The 18,947-nt window shown below is 43.3% G+C and overlaps 4 protein-coding genes across 11 annotated transcripts; 3 read left to right on the top strand and 1 right to left on the bottom strand.

Moving 5' to 3' along the window:
• The first annotated feature begins 877 nt into the window (after nt 1–877).
• On the top strand, nt 878–2,268 carry LOC141046492 (uncharacterized). 3 transcript variants are annotated; one of them, XM_090244520.1, is made up of 3 exons: nt 878–1,180; nt 1,305–1,410; nt 2,129–2,268. In XM_090244520.1, exons 1-3 carry the CDS (start codon nt 917–919, stop codon nt 2,161–2,163), a joined length of 405 nt encoding a protein of 134 aa, XP_090100646.1. In that variant the 5' UTR covers nt 878–916; the 3' UTR covers nt 2,164–2,268. The 3 variants fall into 3 exon arrangements, with proteins under 3 accessions (XP_090100646.1, XP_073396825.1, XP_073396826.1); XM_073540724.2 differs by lacking the exon at nt 2,129–2,268 and adding an exon at nt 1,733–1,881; XM_073540725.2 differs by lacking the exons at nt 1,305–1,410; nt 2,129–2,268 and adding an exon at nt 1,733–1,912.
• Nucleotides 2,129–7,860, top strand: LOC112295185 (type I inositol polyphosphate 5-phosphatase 10). 2 transcript variants are annotated; one of them, XM_024546424.3, is made up of 12 exons: nt 2,129–2,466; nt 2,819–2,884; nt 3,309–3,432; nt 3,845–3,923; nt 4,128–4,232; nt 4,427–5,033; nt 5,198–5,391; nt 5,632–5,740; nt 5,931–6,079; nt 6,434–6,684; nt 6,863–6,962; nt 7,207–7,860. In XM_024546424.3, exons 2-10 carry the CDS (start codon nt 2,864–2,866, stop codon nt 6,678–6,680), a joined length of 1,635 nt encoding a protein of 544 aa, XP_024402192.1. In that variant the 5' UTR covers nt 2,129–2,466; nt 2,819–2,863; the 3' UTR covers nt 6,681–6,684; nt 6,863–6,962; nt 7,207–7,860. The 2 variants fall into 2 exon arrangements, with proteins under 2 accessions (XP_024402192.1, XP_024402190.1); XM_024546422.3 differs by having other exon boundaries at nt 6,858–6,962.
• A 71-nt stretch (nt 7,861–7,931) lies between these two features.
• Nucleotides 7,932–10,410, bottom strand: LOC112295186 (RHOMBOID-like protein 6, mitochondrial). Of its 2 annotated transcripts, none has more exons than XM_024546426.3 (4): nt 9,830–10,410; nt 9,313–9,725; nt 8,694–9,141; nt 7,932–8,555 (listed from the first exon to the last, which is right to left on the bottom strand). In XM_024546426.3, the coding sequence occupies exons 1-4, from the start codon at nt 10,233–10,235 to the stop codon at nt 8,329–8,331; spliced, it is 1,494 nt and encodes a 497-aa protein (XP_024402194.2). In that variant the 5' UTR covers nt 10,236–10,410; the 3' UTR covers nt 7,932–8,328. The 2 variants fall into 2 exon arrangements, with proteins under 2 accessions (XP_024402194.2, XP_024402195.2); XM_024546427.3 differs by having other exon boundaries at nt 9,313–9,722.
• A 2,005-nt stretch (nt 10,411–12,415) lies between these two features.
• On the top strand, nt 12,416–16,660 carry LOC112295184 (protein PIGMENT DEFECTIVE 338, chloroplastic). 4 transcript variants are annotated; one of them, XM_024546417.3, is made up of 9 exons: nt 12,416–12,536; nt 12,884–13,961; nt 14,081–14,155; nt 14,368–14,445; nt 14,611–14,691; nt 15,204–15,304; nt 15,461–15,586; nt 15,832–15,880; nt 16,046–16,660. In XM_024546417.3, the coding sequence occupies exons 2-9, from the start codon at nt 12,999–13,001 to the stop codon at nt 16,220–16,222; spliced, it is 1,650 nt and encodes a 549-aa protein (XP_024402185.1). In that variant the 5' UTR covers nt 12,416–12,536; nt 12,884–12,998; the 3' UTR covers nt 16,223–16,660. The 4 variants fall into 4 exon arrangements, with proteins under 4 accessions (XP_024402185.1, XP_024402187.1, XP_024402186.1 ...); XM_024546419.3 differs by having other exon boundaries at nt 12,440–12,529; XM_024546418.3 differs by having other exon boundaries at nt 12,473–12,561.
• The last annotated feature ends 2,287 nt before the right edge of the window (nt 16,661–18,947 follow it).

Below are 18,947 nucleotides of genomic sequence, written 5' to 3'. Positions count from 1 at the left end.
CAACTTTAATAACATGATTCTGTTTCCCATTTTTTTATCTCAAGAAAAGAAAAAAATTGCATGACACATAGTTCTTTATGCAAACTCACACATGCTCAACCTTCTTCAATTGCATCCAATTAATCCTTACACATATTTTTCAATCAATTCAAATGCCTCACCTTGTTACATTCTTAAAATCCATATAAATACATAATACATGTTACCTTGCATTTGTGTCCTTGATAACACATCTTGACCAACAAGGTTATTGTCAAATTTGAGCTTGTTGATAAGCTTTGGTGGTTAATTAATTATGCGTTTATCTTCATACAACCAGCTCCATAGGTCCTCATCTTGCATGGTTCTCAAATTCCAAGTATACAGCCTCGACCCTTTACTTTAAATTCTCAACTTAGACACACCTTCAATTTCCTGTTTAACTCCCAATCTACTTTCACTGCTTCATTACTGCCACTGATCCAAATTAGGGAACCACAAACAGAGAATTATTAGAGTGTGCGAAAAGTCATCCATCCATCACAAACAGCATCTGACAAATCATACTGAAACTGGGATGGCGCATGAAGAAATTTCATCCACATTATTAACCACAATGCAACAAATACACTTTTTATTCATTTATTTTTCTCCATCTGGTAAGAAAAAAGAGTTCCAATTAAACAAGTCAAGATAAAGTCTGAGAGACCTGCAGTCTCAGATTCAACTTCAAATCCATTGAACAGAACATCGGCGTGAAAGTGAACATGGAACTCCAGCTGCGCTTAAACTCTGCTGAAGCTCCAGAAGACAACAAGTTGGAAAAGACGGCAGAAAGAAGAAGAAGACAAAGTGAGAAGAAAGAGGCTGCGGAAGGGAAAGAAAGGGAGTGAGGGCATCCAGGCAGCTGAGGGAAGAAAAAGAATCCAGTCCTGTCATGTCTCGCTCTTTTGCTCATTCGCCACCCTTGGCTTGGCTGTTGCGGACGCTAGCTCCTCCTCCTCCTACACCATCTCTTCCTCTTGCTCTTCTTCCTCTGCGCTCAGATCTAGCCTTCACTTATAGCTACAGTCTCCTCTGCAATACTGCTTCGTCACTTCCTTTGCCTCCGAGAGCGTTGCTGCGCTGCTGTTCCTTTTCTATTGCTGCTCTCACAGGACGTGTGGTTCATCGTTGCGGAGTTGGGGAATGTGATATGAAGGTATCTGCGGCTCCGACGCGTTGTTTTGGACTAATTTGTTCTGTTTTCATGCTCTTGCGCTCGGATCCGGGGTGTGTAATGAAGTTCCTGTTGCGGTTTGCGACACTATCGTGCCTGTGTATAGTTCAGTACTGCCGGATTGGAGTGGCGTGTCCATCAGCTTCGGCCCTTTGTTGACGCGGCGTTTTCGGTCATTAGATTGAGAAGAAGGTTTGGCGCCGTGTTACAAGGTAGTGTTTTTTTTTGTTTTTTGTTTTTTTTTTTTTTTTTTGAGGAACGGCAGGTGGTGTGAGCCATTGGACGATTTCTTGGACAAGTCCGGTGTAGCGCGCTTGAGGCAGTGTTTGAGCCAGTGTGGACTGTTTGAGTGGAATTTAGTGTTCTGGATTGCAGTGACGAGGTTCTGTTTTAGACTCCGGTGTAGTGGAAGTAGTTTGTATGCGTTCTCCGGTATGGTTGTTCCACTGGTTGTGCGCTTGATGGACGCGAGGGAGGAACCTGTAGTAAGAAACATGGAAAGCGAAAAGTGAGATTGCTGGTGGTGTTTTGCAGGAATTTTCCAGTGATTTTAGATTTCTGGATCGCTGTAACAAGGGAGTATGATATGGGATTCCTAATTTCTCTCGGTGGATGCGTGTTCAAAATTTAACATGCTTTGCGCGTCGGGGGTTTATTTTCAGTAGTAGCAAGACATTTTGTTTGTAGATTCTGCAGATTGCCTTCGTGGCCTCTAGAAGGCGAACTCTAGCTGTTTTTCCTGTGAGCTTTACACACTCCGTGTTCGCTGCGTAAAAAGATCTTAGCTATGCGACTTTTGTGTACTGGTGCAGGTTTATCCTAGAAATTTGGTATGGAATTTTTAACAAAGGGATCTTAATTTTGATTGTGTGATGGTGAAGCATTTCACCTATTGGTTTCATAAAATTCCTCTTATGTCCTTGGTTGTAGGTAGAGAGACGGCTGGCATTAGTAACGTGAATTGAAGTTGAAGCACCAGGGACCTTCCCGAGAATTTCAGTTTGCCTCTTGAAGAAGTGTGGGATAGGTTGGCGAACTTCAGTTAGTCACCTTGTGGAGCTGGGAGGTCTGCTTTAAACTGGAAAGCCGAAGGAGAAGTACGTTAGTCTTAAAGATGTTGCCATGTACCAAGAATTCCGAGTTGGTACTGGAAATTATGATCACAAAATAGTCAATTTCAGGCAACTATTAAGAGCTATTCCAGCAGCGACTTGGGAATTTGACATTCTTTTGAGTTCCTGAGCGTGGTGTCAGTAATTTGGTTCCAGGTACTTAACATTTGATCTAATGTCCTATTCAATGCAATTCCGAATTGTCAAGTTTAGCGGCCTGAAATTGTGAAAGAGACTTGCGTACTCTCTCTAATTGGTTAGTTCTTGTAAGTCTTTCTCTCTGAAGAATGCATGGCACACATTAGTAGGTCTTTTTTTAATTTACTGCGGTAGGATAGTCTCCGATGGAGCGCATACGCGGTTAGTCTTGTTTTTTTTCCATCGCACAATCAAATTAAGGTGTCTCGTTGACCGTTCAGCGACATATTGAAATTTTGTTGAAGCTAGCCCGCGCAGGCTGTGTAGTTTCTCATTTCATGCGTTTCTGTCGTTTTCCTGTGTCATGCAGGTGTGGTTTTCACAGGTTCAAATTGGGATTCTAGCATCTCATCCAATGCAGGGCACGCAATCAGAGGTAGGCAGTAGGTTTTTGGACTCAGATTAAGCTCTCTTTTTCTTTTAGACGTGTTGATGATCTCTGCCTTGCCTTGAGTTCTTTGTCCTTTGCCTTCTTGAAGGACTCGAGAGTTGACGAGTTAAAGGCGACTGCGAGGTTAGTGACCATGCAAGAAGGACATGTGTTAGCTGAGCGCTCAATGTCCTACTGAAGTCTGATGCCACAAATTTTGATAATGAATTCTATGTTATGAATTACCCTGTTGTTCATCGGATTCTGAACTGTGAACCAAGTGTTCGGTGCATGATTAATTGTGAGGGCAGGTTTGTCAATACACACGAATCGTTTCCTTTTCCTCACATTTTTCTTGTAGATCTAACTGAAAAATGCGGGTTGATGTAGTGTTTCTGTATCACACTTAACACGTTTTTGTTCTTTACAGTTCTGGCCTCGGCAACTGTTGAAGAAGTGGATCAGCTTTCAAGAGACCGGAGATGACTTCAACAGAGACAGTGACTCGAATTCCGAGAGGTTCAGTGAGTCAGAAGACTTTGAAGAAAGCGATGGTAAGCTTACTTCTGTTTAATGTATTCTCTCTTGCTTGCTGGTTTTGTGAATGGAGAGAGAGTTGAGATGCATCCAAGACCTCTATTCACTTTGTACTATGTCGTTATCTGTTTATGTGTCTAATAAGGTGGGTTTAAACATTAACCTTGTGGGCTTTAGAGAAAGTTTTATGGCAGTTGGGTATATCCATGTGGCTGGAGAATTAGGTGTATTCTGGTTTAAGAACTTAGTAATAAGGTTGTTAGGACGGAGTATTTGTAGATTGATGATTGAGTTATAAATTGCTATATCCTCATGATTCTAAAAACCTTTTGAAAGATAAATTCGAGTCTGTGGTGTCGTTGGAAGTTGGTATGGCGTGGTTCCATTTGCATTCACTACTTGTGAAGTGGATTTTTTCTTTGCTTACAGATATCAACTACAGCAACCCGATTCCGCGAGTGCAATCTGATACTCTCCATGAGCGCTTTGTTCAAAATAATGATTACAAGTGAGCTTTTTTTCTCTTTTCGAACCAGGCTATTTCGACAGCGTAGTCGTGAATTTTTTTACGGGTGATCTAATTGAGTGGTTTTGCTAGGATTGAACAGGTTATTGATGTGGGATAGGACATCATGACCTTGAGAAGCCACTTGTGAATTTACTACAGTTCGTTTCCCCCTTGACTAGTGTTTGTATTCATGGAATGGAGCAGAGTTGCAGTTGGAACCTGGAACGTCGGAGGGTTACTTCCTCCAGATGATATCGACCTAGATGGGTTCTTAGATTCGTCTGATCCTGCGGATATCTATGTACTAGGGTGAGTACTCAGTGTACCTTGCATGAGGTAAAGGAGTAGCTACTTTGTTTATTCATGTGTGGGGAAAATCTTTAAGTCAGATATTGATCCAAAGATACTTATTTGGGGATCATATTAACTAATTATGTTATCATTGTTATCGTGAAATAGACAGTACGGTGCTCACTAACGATTGGGATGGAGGAAATTCTCAGGTTTCAAGAGATTGTACCACTTAATGCCAGCAATGTGTTGTGCATTGAAGACGATGCGCCTACTGTCATATGGGATGGCTTAATTCGTCAGGCTTTGAACAATCGAGTGAAATGCTTTGAGGAGCACGTGACTAGTCACAGTGCGCCCACATCTCCAACATGGGATGAACAAGAATTTGTTAGTCCATCTTCCGAAGTTTCCGACTTTGAAAGCTTGAGGACCACTGTCGCCACAGAAGGAACTTTAGAATCATCCTTGCTTCTTCCGAAAATTTCCAACCCTAGCGATAGTCAATGGCCATCAGACAGAATAGAAGCAAGGAAATTTGTTCATAAAGTTCATGCTCCAATCAAGGATGTGAGGGTAGCAGAGGATTGGGTATATGAGGCAAGCATGCCCGATAATGGTGTAACTAGAAGAATGTCATCGATGAAATCCTCACGAAACTTGAGAACACATTCTTGTAACAAATACCTTCGAGTTGCAAGCAAGCAGATGGTTGGAGTGTTCATATCTATTTGGGTGCGGTCAGACCTGCGGCGATATGTACACAACGTCAAAGTTAGTGTTGTTGGATGTGGAATTCTAAATTATCTCCGAAATAAGGTACATCTTGGCACTCTTTTCAGTGTTTGGTTTTCTATATTGTTCAATCAAGTCATGTCATGCACTTCATGAGCGTCTCATAACTACTGACAAGCATCTTTATGAAATTATTACCTTGAAAATAGATGCCCTGCAGGATTCTGATGGCTAGAGGTTCCATGCAGGGTGCTGTTTCGGTCAGCATGTCTCTTCACCAAACCAGTTTCTGTTTTGTGTGTACGCATCTTACATCTGGTCTGAAGGAAGGCGATGAGTTTCGTCGAAATGCTGATGTTGCTGATGTTCTTCGTCGCACCACGTTTCCTAGATTAGACAAACTTTCAGGGATACATTTACCAGAAACAATCATGGCACATGAGTAAGAATCATTTCACCATATCGTAGGTTTTCCTCGACATTTCGAGTGGTTGATGTCAATGAATTAAATAATTTAATTGGACTATTCGATTGCAGATTGGTGCTGAGCTTTCTTGTGTTTTAATGCTTAGTCTAACATGTATGGTGAATTGAGTAGTCATGCTATTTATGTATGCATTCCTGCAGTTTTATCGGATCTGATTCTTGAACTTGGTGGTTGTCCTCGAAATGATTTGTGCAGTCGAATCATATGGCTCGGTGATCTGAACTATCGTATTGACTTACCCGACAAGGAGACATGGATTCTAGTCAATCAATGTGATTGGAAGAGTCTTCTTCCTAGAGATCAGGTATTGGTCACGAAAATGTGAGGCCATTTTTTTTAGTTCGAGAAACAGGGTGGTTACTTTCATTAGCTATTGAAATCATACAGTTTGTGTGACCATGCGGGGTTAATGGTAAGTGCTGTCGGGAGCTTGTTGAATGTCGCACTTGTAGCTTCCTCTGATTGATACTTATTTCCAAATCTGTTGTTTACAGCTGAGCATAGAAAGAGATGCTGGGCGGGTTTTCAAGGGTTGGCACGAGGAAGTTATCAATTTTCCACCTACTTATAAGTTTGTTGAGGAATCTGATAAATATTTTGGTGAAAATACTTTCGAAGGTGATAAGCGACGTACGCCTGCATGGTAACGACAGCCTCTACTTCCTTGAAGTAATGCTAATTTTTTTCCTGAGTAACACAGTCATACTTGGTATCAGAGGCTGTCGATTATCAAGGCTGTTATCATCGTTTTGTATTTGCTTGCTGAACAATTTTTGCGTTATCCTCTGTTATTTTGATTTACCGGCAGTTATTCTTGTTAATAATTGCCCATGTTGCCATTAAAGTGTTACATACTTGATATCCAACTTCATGGATCTGCTCGAATGGTTTGAAGCTGCAGATTTTGTTCTTCCTTAGCTTTGGCAGTTGTAAGTTGGCGATGTTATGAAATCGTCACCTATGTGCTTACTGACTAAGGGATTTTGTGTGCCTCCAGGTGTGATCGAATATTGTCGTATGGAAAAGGACTGAGGCAGTTAAGTTACTCAATGGTGGAAGCGAGGCTTTCAGACCATCGACCTGTTATTGCGAAATTCTTTGTTGAGGTGGAAGCAGTTAACTGTCAAAAACTTACGAAAGCTTGCAAGCTATCGAAGCATGCAAAAGTGAATGTTGAGGAGCTTCTACTGAAGGACTTTTCTGTCAACAATATTCGCAGCTTATTCAATAATGAGATGTTATGATCAGGTTATTTCCACTTCCTCTGTTGAAACATCAGTAAGATTATCAACTTTTAAAGTAAGTGCCTGGTCTTTCAGAATGTCTTCGTCTACCACTTCTGGGGAGGACCCTACAATCAATTAAATGCGTGCCTCAAGTGAGTCCATTCGTCTTTGGGGCTTACAGATAGTTGTGTGCAGAATAGATACTGGATTGCAAATGATTACCGATGTCACCTTGGGAGTATCCAAGGCTCGTGGGCCAGAAGTGTCTCGATAGCTGAGTTCATAACGACCAATTTGTTGGTGAGCCTCCCATCAACTACTTTTGGCATTGCTAATTGGCATCAATAGTCCCTCGTCATGGCACTCAAAGATTCACATGTACGATGTGAAAGAATCAAAAAGTACCGGACGTAGTCATTGTGTAGTTAGAGAGATTTGCCATCATTAACAACTCAACCACTGTGTGATTCTAATTGCACCTGTTGATAACGATACCTTAAACTAGAAGCTGGAAGTGTGTTCCTGATTTTCGATATGTGTTTAGCATGTTGAACGTTCCATCGAAAGCTGCTGCAAAACATGGCGGATTTTCACGGACGATTACTAGTGGATCTCCAAGCTGCTCATTACTTAACCTCAAGCTTGATTATTTATTGAAGTCAGATTGCCAGATCGTAACGGGTCTAGAAGAATTTGGCTGGACTATAAAGCAGGTAACTGGTGGATTCTAAATGATAGCCAATCATTAATTAAGGTATTGACAACTCTATTGATAAATGCCAGCGCTTGGCAAGGATGTGTTCTGTATATTCTGATGTTTTTATGTACGTTTATCCTAGTAGTTTTCTCTTAAATATTTAATTGATACGAGGTAGTTTTAATGTAGGGTCCTGTGTGAGGAGCTCAAGGCTGTTTAGTGAACTCCTCCTACCCGACAGGTTATGTCAGATTTCTGTATAGTTCATTATATATTAATTGGGATCCGTAGGAGTTATTGAACCTAATCGAGCTCATTGTAGTCCAGGAGAGCCAGGATCGCTGAAGATTAGTTTACCCGCTAGAGAAGCGCCCTAAAACAAATGTGTTCAGGTCTGCTGAAGACTTCTGAGATTATGCGAAAGCGAGTTTAGCTTTATTTAGTGTAACTTGCATCCTACCTGGAGTCATTAATGAACAATTTTTTTTTGGTATCCAAGCACATCATATCGATTGTTACTATGTATACCCTTCCTCATACCACACTGTATGTCCATAGCTGTGCGCATGCAATTAAAGCAGTGCACCAATTTCATCACAAAATTGTACCTGCAGTTTATAACTCCATCTTGATTCTCTTAGATTACTGAGCTGTATGATTCAAGGATACAAAAACGTGCTTATTTCTCCTTTGGCCCCTTTCTTGCAACTATCAATTAATATGATGCAGCCACACGTGGTCAAAATTCGATCAAAGATCGACTCAACCAGGTTGATTTGATCATAATTAAATGAGGGTGACGATGGGGCATATCCTCGACACCCAGAAATGGGCAATTTTTTTCCCTCTTGTGAGTTTGGTGGCTATAGTGGCTAGCGTTGCCATTTGAAGAACAGTACTTACAAACTCTCTTGATCTGATCAACTTCTCACGTTAAGTCGCTTTTTTTTCTTCAGTTTGATCCAATTCTCAAACGCAAGCCTTAATGCATAAGCCTTGTATCTCAGAAGTGAGCTTGTTTGCATACCTCACTGTCGAATAGTCGAAGTACTGACCACTAGCGCAAGTTACGCGCAAACCTGATCCAACCGAGGAAAGATTGCAGCCAAGGTGGCGATCTCCAGAGCACTTCCAGAACTTGCTGGGAGCGCACGTGAGGTATTGGCACCAGGAGCAACCATTACTGATTTCCATTCCTGCACAAAAATCCGTCCCTGAAGTCTGTAAGTTCCATTGCTTTGCACTTGTGAATGACGGACTTTAATCGACTTTTAGCAGGTTTTTCAATGAGATGTTCCTTCCTAACTTTATGTAAGGTATGGCTGAGTGCACACCTGAGAACAATGCAAACAAGCCCATGGTAGAGGCTGCAATTAAGGCGCCGATCGAGAGCAGCCACACGATATCAAGTATAATTATGTTTTTTCGTTTTGCGAGCATGTCATTCCGATCGTAAACCATGGAGGATTTCCAACATCGGAAGTTTTGCTTGATGAAGAAGAGGTTTCCGATCAGGAAACCCATTACAGCTCCGCCTATGTGCATGAAGTTATCAGCGAGGGGCATGAGTCCAAAGACCGCATTTAACGCAGTGAAGAACATGACTCCCATTAAGGCCCTCGACCGGTGTCGGTAGGATTTCCAGTTGACGATGATGGACGACAGCGTCGCGCCGAGCAAGCCCATGAAAGCACCCGATGCCCCAACCGATACACGCCCGTGAACCATTAACGCTGAGATTACGCTCCCCAGGAATCCACTTAGAATGTATACGACTCCAACCTTCAAGATACAGTTTCCATGCGAATCGTTAGCAACATCAATGGTAGAAGCTTAGCAATCAGTTGATGAAGTGAGATTTGAGTATTGGCAGGACCTCAAACGATTTAGATTCAAACGTTCATTCTCGACTGGAGAAAGGAATGGAGCAAAGTGCGGAGCAGAATGGGCTACCTTCACAAATCCCAGTTGGCGCTCAAGCGGTATTCCAAGGAGAAGCATCCCTGAAGCAGTTCCTGCGATATGCAACACCCCAGCGTGCAGCCACATTGCTGAGAGCAGGCGCCAGCCCTCGCGTGATTTCGTTATCAAGTCCGACTCTAAAGCTCCCAGCGACAGCAGCGTCTTTGCCGAGGGCCCCAGGAGAGGGTTTTCGTCGAAGGGTTGCATTGCGAACTTATGAAAGGATGGATTCAAACACGCCGTTTGTGTGTGAGAGGGGCAATCGTTCTGGTGCATTGTTACGATCAAAATAACCGTGTGAGCTATGGTGAATGCCATAGAGATCCATGGGACATGCATCTGGTCTTGCACCTCCCCTGACGACACCCCTGAATTCTGTTGCGTCGCCGAACTCCAACTGTCTACTGGAAAGGCAAAGCATACAAGCAACTCAGCTACCACAACGATGTCATTTTCACTGGATCAGTGACATCGAATAGGAAACTAAACAATTCGAGAATTTCCTTACCTCGAGTTTGCTGTTGTTTGTGCAAAGGGTTGTCATACGCTCCTCCAGCCATGTACATCGGCGGCCCAACTGCTGGCCTAAGTGAAGTGCTTCCGTAGTGATTATCACGATTATTTGTGGAAGAGATGTGATTTGAAGAATATTGATGCTGCATCCCCATCTGGTCATGAGAGTTTTCGCCGTAGTGAGCATTCATTATGCACGGCACATCCATGTGTCCCCTATCAATCGGCGCTGTAACAGTCCATTGACCACATGCATCGGTGAAACTGGGCTCTCTCCTATTCTCTTGATATGACTTGTAGTCAAATAGCGGCGGCACATTCTCTGTGGAGAGAGTGGATTGCTGCCATCGACAATGATAACTCTGATACGAAGGCGCGGATGGTTGGGGATGCAGTGCCATGGTTAGGGTTTCTTTGTGAAATTGCACTCTGCCAAAGACCACTGAATTATTCTGTTTTCTTACGTGGAAAACATCTCACATTGTTGTAACCGCAGTTTCTCGTCAATTACACCAAGGGTAGGAATGGCGCTGATCAATGTGAGATTCTGTTGAAATCAATCATATTTACATGACATTGTGAATCTCAGTGGGCACTTGTTCTGAGTTGAATCCAGACACTGTGTTTGAAAAGACAGAGTTATAGGTCGTTCCTCTTCATTCTCGCTATGAAAAGATTATCCGAGTTCGAACAGTCTAGGGCACATAATCGGCGAACAATGCTGGAGGTCAATTTATTTCTGGGTGCTTTGAGCTTCCGATCTGGAGGGCGAGGGAGACTAAATTGAGACGCTGTAAGGATGCCGGATCACATGGTTAAGTATTCCATGAAAAACTTCCAGCGCGCTGTTAGGGCGTGTTTACACTGGAAAACCTGGGCCACAGGTTATGGGGGTTCGAGAGCTCCCCACTTTGAGGACGAGACCCAAAACCCATTCTGAGCAGGTAGCTATTCGAGATCACGTAAAAAAGGACCTCAGTGGCACAATTTGCATTACTCATGTATGTACTGATAGTCTTCCAGTACTAGTGCACTCACCAGAAACAAGGTCTGAACTGTTACAGTAAGAGAGAATGTTGTTCGTTGCTTCATTTAATATGCACTCACAGTGTGGTTTTGAGTCCAATTCTATACACCAACTTGAGAAATTAAGTAGCAGTTACAAGTATCTTGAAATTCGTGGAAGCGCCTGCATTGTTGGATTGTGGACTACAACGGAGGAGTAGCCCACAATCCATCGAAGCAGGCGCTTCAACGACTTTCAGATTTTCGAAGATTTTTCTACCTTATCATTTTCCACTTCTGATTTCAACACAACCGACGCTTCCTCACCAGCTCCTAGGCCTCATTCAGGGTCAGGTCGATGGTTGTGCAAACCTCTTTGTTCATCTCGATGTTGGAGCTAGAGTCGAATCACTCTAGCTTCAAGTCGAAGGAGGTTTTTCTCCACCTTCGCCACTTCGGTAACTAGTGCACCGGCTGCACCACTTACCATAAGCATTCTGAGCATGGGATCATGCTCATCCCCCTCGGCAGCAGCCCTAGTTGCCGCCGAACTAAAGATGCGAGGTCCGAGACTTTCAGCAGAGAGGGCTTAGAGATGTCCTCAGCTCACCTTTGCACCTCATGGTTTGCGGGCTCCTAGCCTCAGTTTCATCATCGGAATGGGTGGCAGCCGCACCAAAAAAATATCGAGCCTCTGTGCAGCCTCATTGTGCGACAGCGATGGGTTCGGCTGCAATGAGCTAAAAACATTGGAACAGAGAGAACCTAGCTGAGAAAAATCACATTTAACTTATTCCACATGCACCAGTTTGCCCTAGGCTAAAACGCCGTCTCCCCAGTCGATCACATACGAATTATGGGCCAAATTTCTGAACGTAAGGTTATTATTGAGTACGTCATCCTATCGAAACTGTGAATCTGATAATGTGCCCATACTCGCTGCTCACAATTCTGCTACAAGGTCCCACGCCCTGAACCTTGCATCCTAAAGCCCTAATTTCTCTTAACTCTCAGAAGCAACTACACCTGGGTGATTTGCACGATTAAAGGAAATTCTACAATGACTTCTGGAGCAACTCAGCTGAGTGAGTGCAGATACTCAAGCGCAGTGAATGATCACCACAGAGATGGACACGGTCCAGACTTTGACCGAACGCTTCCTCAGAGGTAAATGACAGCTTCTCCGCAATCTCAAACGTCCCACTGCTTGTCAAGGGATCTTAAAATGCTACTATGTCAATGTTTGGTACGCAAAAGATGTCTCAATGTGTACAAATGATGTTGCATTCGGTGGCAATGCACAAATTCAATGCAGCTCCTTCTTTTCTCTTTGATTCGCACTGTGTCGCCAGTACCTCACTGCTCTTGACATTCTCACAATCTGTGCTCAACTCGCACATCTGCATGGCAAAAGTCTCACTTCGGGAAAAATAAGTCCATATCGTAGATACCCACATTCTACTGTTTAACAGATTTATAGATCAACGTTCTGTTCACTAATTTAAGCCTATCTTGGAATGTACAAAACCGTCTGAATATAGAATAACAATTTAGAAGTTCGCGGAGAGTAAGAAGTCTTGACTGTGCCATAGATCAAAGGTTTTCCCTTCAGACCTAAAACCCTAAACCCTGCCTTTCATCTGGTTGTCACGTTTCGACTGAAGGGCACGCACACGGCACCCAGTAGCCTGTAAATGGTCCTGCCTTGTCAACCTGCTGTTGGTAATTTGCATGACTAGGAATGAATACAGTCGTAGTAGCCGGCAGATGAATACTTGCAGGGCATTTCAAGTTTTCTTTCGCTCTAGGAGTTCGTAGCATTTTTAGTTTTCTGCTACAGTGAATTTATGACCTCTTCCGGCACGAGTTCTGGCCTGGTGTCTGTTTTATATAGTAACGATTAGTCGTGCTTCTAGCTTTAGAGCAGATTTGTTGCAATTCCTTGAATTTCGTCTGGTTTTGAAGTTTGGGTTGTGGTTTCTAGCAATTTACGAAGTGTTCGGCTGGGTCGAGGTTTTCATGTCCACCTTGATTTTCGGTGCAGATTGTCGCTGTGGCTGCAACAAGGATGTGCGAGTCGTGCTTCTTAGAATCTGTGGGTCACCTTGAGCAGATATTTCTCTGCACCGGAACCTGAGTCTAGTTTACAAGAAATTCAAATGTCGGGCCGAGTTTGCATCCAGCAGCGGCAGGGCCTTGTCTTCTGCCCTCGCGGCGGAATTACCCCTTCCAGAGCATTGCAAGCTCCTGGTGCACTCCTATTTCACCAGCCGTCCAAAAGGTTTAGTCGTAGGGGATTGACGGTTAGTAGACCGAAGTTTAGACTCCACAAGGCGCGAACATCAAAGTGGTTTGCTGAGTATACGGACTCTCGGGATAGTTCTCAGGATGTTCGAAGTGGTGGCGTAGACTTAGATTTGGTTCACGGCGATGGCGCAGCATCAAACAGCGCGTATCCAAAGTCGAGAGAAATAAGGGATGGGGAGCACACTTCTGTCAACAGAATCTTTGTAGATTCAAGTGCGAGTCGCTTGAACGGCCATGCGAATGGACACGTTCTAGAAGAGAGCTACTCTTTTGGGGAACATCACTTTAGCAAGATAATTGAAGGAGATGTGATTACAAAGAGTGATTCCAGAGGGAAAAGAAAGATGCAGAAGCAAAATCTGTCTGAAGAGGTTGACGAGACACTTAGTAGGGCATCGGATTCTCAAGTAAGCTTGACTGACGTTGAGTATTACGTCCCTATATGCGGTCATCGCGTAACTGGGGTGGTTGTATCTGGTAACTATGCGAAACTAGATATGGATATCGGGGCTGCTAAGCTCGGACAGATGCATGTGCAAGAGATACTTCCGCTCGACAAATTTCAAATTGATCAAACCAGTTGGATCCTTGCTGACGACGCTGGTGAAGGAGGCGGTGCCGGTTTACCCCCCAATGGTCACACCCATGTTTTGTATGATGAGGAGGTCTTCACATATGAAGCCCCTGAGTCCCCACTTCTTGTTGATATTGGAACCGTGCTTGATATGGAGGTGGTGGGGATCACAACGAGTGGCAGGGCTCTTTTGTCCGCCCGCAAAGCTGCTCAACGCATTGAATGGAACCGAATCATGCAGGTGGATTATCCGTTTGCCTTCTTTTCACACCACGAGCCCTTTGCAATGTCTTTCGTTTCGGAATGGATATTCTTTCTTTGCGTAAAACAATGTGTTGCTGTTACATTGGAGGTGAACAGATCAAAGAAGAGGATGAACCTTTCGAAATTACGATTACTGGATTCAATAAAGCGGGACTCTTGGCTAGAGTCGAGGTGCGCCACAGTTTATCCTCCTGTAATTTATAAATAATTTTTGGGAATTCAAAGACTTGATCGGAGTATTTGCGTAATGCGCCGTTTTTAATGAAGCACTTATATGAGTTTTAATGTTTTCCTCATCGCATCACTTTGCTATGATTCTATTCTCTTGATATTCGGAATGCAAGAGCAAATTAGTGGGCTCAAATGCTTGCTTCTGAATCCAGGGACTACGTGCATTTTTGCCTCATGCTGAACTAGTTAATCAGCCTGATATTTCAAAGGGCGAAAATTACGAACCATATGTAAGTGGGTGTAAGACTTCCCTAACCGTTAAGTCATGAACTTTCTGTCTTCTTTTCTTCTTCTTCTTTTAGCCTTTTACTTTTTAAAAGTGCTGTTTTACGACAAATGTTTTTCTATGTGATTGGGTGCAAGCATTTTAAGTTCCTATGTTGTGATCGTGGCAGGTGGGCAGTACCTTATGGGTGTCAATTGCTTTTGCAAAGGAAATCGAAGGAAATCTTGTTCTGAGTGAGAAAATCGCTTGGGTGAGTCGATTTCCGTCTCATTCGTATGTTTTTGTTTTTGAATTCTCTAACTTACTCTGACTACTGCCACCTGGATAACCCTTTAACATTAAGGTTCATCCGAGTATTTAGTCGGACTCAATTAGATTATTTGGGCATTAGTTTGCTCTTGTACTGCTCAGGAAGAGATAGATTAGAATGCCTGGAAGGTTGGGTATTGGCTATGTTTAGCAGTTGCCAAAGCTTCTTGTAAAGGGACTCAATTAGCGACATATGCTTATTATTATTATTATTATTAATCTCGTGAGGGTCGCTTATTTGTACATCTTGCTTCAAAAGCTGACTGAGATTGATGATTGATGCGTAATGTTTCACCTCCACCTGAGCTCTGGCTGATGCTAGCGGGAACCTTTGAGCGCCTACAAGTGTTAGGGTTTTTGGATGAGGACAGTTTGTTATTTGTCTCGCTCGTTGTGCAGTTCATCCAGCTGCTCCTTTTTTTACACGTGACGAATTGAACTTTGTAATTGCAGATCAAACGGAGACTCCAGGTTGGGTCCCTTCACGATGGCATTGTAGCCCAACTGTACCCATATGGTGCTCTCGTGAAGGTCAATGAAACGGGCACTATATGGTAAGCCATGTCCATCTTTCGATTTTTTTCGTGAGATGAGAGCTCATGGATGCTCTATTACTTCTCGGGGTAGAATGTGAGTCATGTGCTTATCATTCTAATGCACATCTTATTGGAGGCACATAATTATGGCTTGCACTGTTCTATTGAGTGCAGGGGAATGATACATATAAGTAACATCTCAAATGCACGGATTGATAAAATATCGAACGTGTTTGAAATTGGAGAGCAAATAAAAATGATTGTGGTGAATTGTCCTATTCCAGACAAATTTTCCTTCAGGCACGTCCATTCTTATATATCTCACTTTGTGTAGACAAGTTTCTTTCGGTGGGTAGTGTGGTTACACAACATTAGGAATTACATGATGGAATTTTTTACTTCGTGACTTATATTCCAGATTCTGTTGGGATGACAACTCTTTACTTTAAAACGACGTTCATGTACTTTAAATTTCAATATCTGCGATCCTTTGTAAATTTTAGCGAAACCTTTAATCATATATCTCAATTTGTTGGTATCAACAGTACTGCTCTCCTCGAAAGTGAGCCCGGGCTTATGCTTCGCGATAAGCAGGTAAAAGTCTCTCCCCTTATTTTAATCCACTTCCATGTAATCGTCTTCGCTCATATCGTGTTGGTGTTAGCGAAGCTCTCGCTGTTACAACGATAGACCAAATTCAAAACTCTTTGGTACCCATCAGATCCTGACAAACTAATTGCCCTGTTAATGAATTTCCAGAGAGTTTTCAGAGAAGCTGAGGAGAGGGCAATAACGCTTCAGAATGAGCATCCAAAATGGAAACAACCACCAGATGATATTGCAGAAAATTCAAGCACTGGGACCACTTCAAAACCCATTGCAAATTTGAAGTGGCTAGAATTTGTCAAAGAGGAAACGCCTTTGTCACAGTTATAAAATGATCACAAGTCCTTCACCAGAATCACCTCTTTGTGTGGCTGAATCGTCTTCAGTTCATGATATATAGCATGATGCACGCTCGATGCGTTATATACATTGTAAACGAAACTGCGACACCATGCAACCGGATTGTCACACGTTCTCACCTTCAATGAATCTAGCCATTTGTCAACATTCTTAGAGCTTGTCGCTACCAATACCTCCATTGTAATTAGTCAGGCTGGATAAAGTACGCAATTGGGACGTTTTGACGACATTGTTTTAGTTCCTTTCTATCATGCTTAACGTCCCATGAAATATGTGGTATAGAACGTTTCTCTTGTAGCTGAATAACAGTGGTGAAGCCATCCATCTACAGGGCTTGTTTGCCTCAGATCATATAATAGATTTTACTTACATAAAAATCTATTCTATATATATACATACATCTTTGCATACATTAATTTATTATTGAAAACAATGGAAAACATCATTTCCAAGTGAAGATCTTGATGTTTGATTATTCTTCATTTGTTGCTGTTGATTCTGAATTTACATAGAACTCATGCAACTTTCACAAATAGCCATGAAAAGTTGTAAAATCCCTTATCTTCTATTATGAAAGCTCATTCAATCCTTTATACTTCATCTCTCTTTGTAATACACTTGCTTCAATATTTCTTTGGGAAATATTCCAAAACTTCTAATTTCTAGCATTATGCCATTTTAGCTTAACTGAAGAAAATAAATATAAAATAAATTCAAACATGAACACTAGTGCAACAAAAACTGAACCAGATTCAGCCACAACAAAAGGACCTCTCTCATGACGAAAATTGACATTACAAGTAAAATTTTCATTTTTTTTTATTTTATTTCTAAACAAGTGATCCCCACACAAAAACAGGCTGAGTTCGGCAGATGCACAATCCCACAAGCATACCGACACCGCCCTTTACATGCATGCTTTTCTTCACACTTGCTCTCTCCATTGTTTCACACACCAGCTCCCCAGTTCCACAGCACTCAACATCCTCATCTCACTCACTCTCTATCCAAACCTCGCATTCCACATCGACTGCTGCAGGAAAACAAATTGAGTCATGACTTCGATGAATCTCTTCTAAAACATTCATGCCCCTTCCAACCAGTGCACATCACCACCGGGACTACCAAATGCAGTGCACTCTATGCTCATGCAAACACACACATTCAGTTCGACCTACGACGTATGTTGTGATCCACGGAAGCGCGCGATATTCACAAGACTCGTACACCCTTGGACAGCATCTGCTGCGCGCTCCACGGGCTGACAATTTGCAGTCGTTACCTTCCGCCAACATGAACCCACTTTAAACACGGATTTGCGTCGCAGCTCTCACAACTCACAGCGAGCAACTGCATGCAAACTCGTGGAAGGGGTCACAGACTTGCGGTACAAGAGCCTGATGCAACTTTTAAGCGGGGTGGGAAAAAGGCTGTAGAGGAGACCATGATGCATGCAGGTAGTATTTTGCAGTGCTTGAATCTCATCTAGCGGCGAAACAGCAGGCGCGACACCGAGCCAAGGTGGAGATGAATGCATCAGCATTAGCAGACGACAGTGAGAGGTCGGAGAAAGGGAGCCGTCAAGCCAAATAAACCGACGGCGAGACTGAATTGAGTTCGGAACGACTCGCAATCTCAAATACAAGCAGAAGTGTAAGCACAACAGTCCGAACCACGACCAGATTTCCTGGTCAATTTACAAATTTGACCGATCAGCCAAATTCACATCACGACGTGAAGCGATGCTTGTGAACATGCGGAGGTCAGAAAACACCTCTTGACCCCTCCGATCAGGTTTGGTGACTTGCACTCGGGTAAGTAAAAGCACCACACTACAACCTGACAAGACAACCCAAAACACAGTGCAGCATGTAATTACTAGGAACACGGAAAGAAAAGGACCGTCAGAGAAATCAAGCTCGCAGCACGGAAAGGCTCGCCGATGGGTCGATGGAAACCATGCGCCGAGGGAACCAAAGCGCTCGGTGGGTTGGTTCGGATGCTGGAACAGTGAATCCTGTGCGAGGAATCCATCCAAGCAACCGCATTCAGCAGCTAACACACGAAATGTGTTACCAAAACCCAAGTCATGAGGATCTAACAAGATACAAGTGAATGTGGTGGCTTACATTGAGGATCTGGGATTGGGGGGAAGTGCAGCGGCGGAGCGATCGTCACAGGGTCTCGAAGGCCTGCATCAATATCCCACTCTCGGGACCAGGTGCCGGACGAAGCACGCACCGTGTTCCTCATCGCGATGGAGTGCAGCTGTTGACTAAACGAAACAAAGACAGAAAGGATCGAGGTCAGGAGGCAGAAGCCAGAAAGAGAAGATGAAGTTCGAGAAGGAGACGGAGATGCTTGGATTGCTTTGATAGCCGCACTCCATAGCGATGAGGAATATGTTGTGTGCTTCGTCCGGCGCCTTGTCCTTAGAGTGGGACATTGATGCAGGCCTGCGAGACCCAGTGACGATCGCTCCGCTGCTGGACATCCTCCGAATCCCAGATTCTCAATGTAAGCCAGCACATTGAATCGTATCTTGTTAGATCCTCATGATTTGAATTTTGGTACCACATTTCGTGTGTTAGCTGCTGATTGTGGTTGCTTTGATTGATTCCTCGTACAGGATTCAGTGTTCCCGCATCCGAACCAACTCAGGAGTGCGACTCGTTGATGCGCCCGTGTGTGTGCC

Source organism: Physcomitrium patens, chromosome 18 (assembly GCF_059467195.1).
Source record: "Physcomitrium patens ecotype Gransden chromosome 18, ASM5946719v1, whole genome shotgun sequence".
Lineage (NCBI taxonomy): Eukaryota > Viridiplantae > Streptophyta > Bryopsida > Funariales > Funariaceae > Physcomitrium > Physcomitrium patens.
This window is presented reverse-complemented; position numbering and strand designations above follow the sequence as displayed.